Source organism: Propithecus coquereli, unplaced genomic scaffold (genome assembly GCF_000956105.1).
Source record: "Propithecus coquereli isolate 6110/MARCELLA unplaced genomic scaffold, Pcoq_1.0 Scaffold81, whole genome shotgun sequence".
NCBI classification, from domain to species: domain Eukaryota; kingdom Metazoa; phylum Chordata; class Mammalia; order Primates; family Indriidae; genus Propithecus; species Propithecus coquereli.
The window spans coordinates 4,130,463-4,131,983 of record NW_012154285.1 but is presented as its reverse complement, the minus strand read 5'-3'; the positions used below and the strand labels follow the sequence as shown (position 1 = coordinate 4,131,983).

At 36.6% G+C, this 1,521-nt stretch overlaps 1 protein-coding gene across 1 annotated transcript in view; it reads left to right on the top strand.

Annotated features, from left to right (window-relative positions):
- The window catches only part of KNTC1 (kinetochore associated 1), a 68,531-nt gene that overhangs the window by 4,627 nt on the left and 62,383 nt on the right, over positions 1 to 1,521 (top strand). The window contains exons 4-5 of the mRNA XM_012663407.1: positions 1,052 to 1,086; positions 1,286 to 1,437. Coding sequence (XP_012518861.1) covers positions 1,052 to 1,086; positions 1,286 to 1,437 — 187 coding nt within the window. The remainder of the gene's footprint in view (positions 1 to 1,051; positions 1,087 to 1,285; positions 1,438 to 1,521) is intronic.

Genomic DNA, 1,521 nt, shown 5'->3' with positions numbered 1-1,521 from the left:
TTTAATTTACTTGTATTTAGTGATACTGAGTATACTTTTATTCAGAGTATTCAGAGTATACTTATTCTCCTCTGTTAGGGCTGTACCAGTATCTGAAGAAATATAATTTGGGTATAGCCTTCAAGTAGTTTACAGCTTAATTGGGGACAGGAGACATACACTAGCAGAATAATAAATGTTTTTTGATGGGGTGGATGAACCTCGAGATGGAAATGACTATATAAGTGTTAATAGTGCAGAGTGATTATCAGATACTATGTGTTAAGTGAGAAGGATGGACCATATGTCCCTCTGAGCCAGGTGAGATTTTTTGAGGAATTGATTCAGGGCATGTGTTCAACAAACATTTTTACAACATCGATGTGCCAGGCTTTTGCTAGGTCCTGGTTTGTGGCAAGATTTAAGATATACAGTTGAATGAAGGAATGAGAAGTGATGGACACTTTACAGGCAAGACTTCAGAGCTTGAATGGGAGTGGGAGGGTCAGAGCACGGAGACGACTTCGGTGGGAAGAAACGTGGTAAGGGGAGGTATAGAGAGGCACTAACTGGTGCCCTCATATAACACGTAGTCATGGTTTATATCACTGGTCAGGGGCAAAACTGAAAAATCAGCACTGTCTTATGAATTCTCACTAGTGTTCTTTTTTTTTTGATGGTCTTACTCTTTTGCCCCAGGTAGAGTGCAGTGGTGTCATTGTAGCTCATTGCAACCTCAAACTCCTGGGCTCAAGTGATCCTCTTGCCTCAGCCTCCCAAGTAGCTGGGACTATAGGCACATGCCAAGATGCCTGGCTAATTTTTCTAGTTTTAGTAGAGATGGGGTGTCACTTTTGCTCAGGCTGGTCTCGAACACCTGAGCTCAAACAATCTTCCTGCCTCAGCGTCCCAGAGTGCTAATATTACAGGCATGAGCCACTGCACCTAGCCTTGACGAGTGTTCTTGGAACCAGATTATATCTATTTAATTTCACCTTGTCACAAAAGAGGTGACTTGTATTGTTTTATAGATTAACACTATAAATTTATCGTTTTTTCTTTCTTAATGCAGCGATTGAGAATGTAGACTTCAATACAGTGAAAGAGGTAACAAAACAAAACCATATTGTCCTCTTAAAAATTATATTTAATGTAAAACATAGATCATTCTACTGGTTACCATGATAAAACATTTTTAATAACATTTCTATTTAAAAATACATTTATAACTGTTTTATGCTGATTTTTGTGATTTTGTGGAGTATAAAAGTATATATAACTTTCTTTTTTTTTTTTAACTTTGTAGTTACAAGGACAAATCAAGTCCAATTTTATTTCTACTGAAAATTATCATACTCTTGGATGTCTCAGTCTTGTGGTTGGAGATTTAACAAGTGAAATCCCTGTGATAATTGGGGTAATTCTTTGTGTAAAACTATGGTTTTGGTTGCCTGAAGTGTTTCTTCACTAAAATGTTATCGTTTGGTTAAATAACTAATTTGTAATAAACATGTAACAGAAACAGGAAAATTATAAAATTGA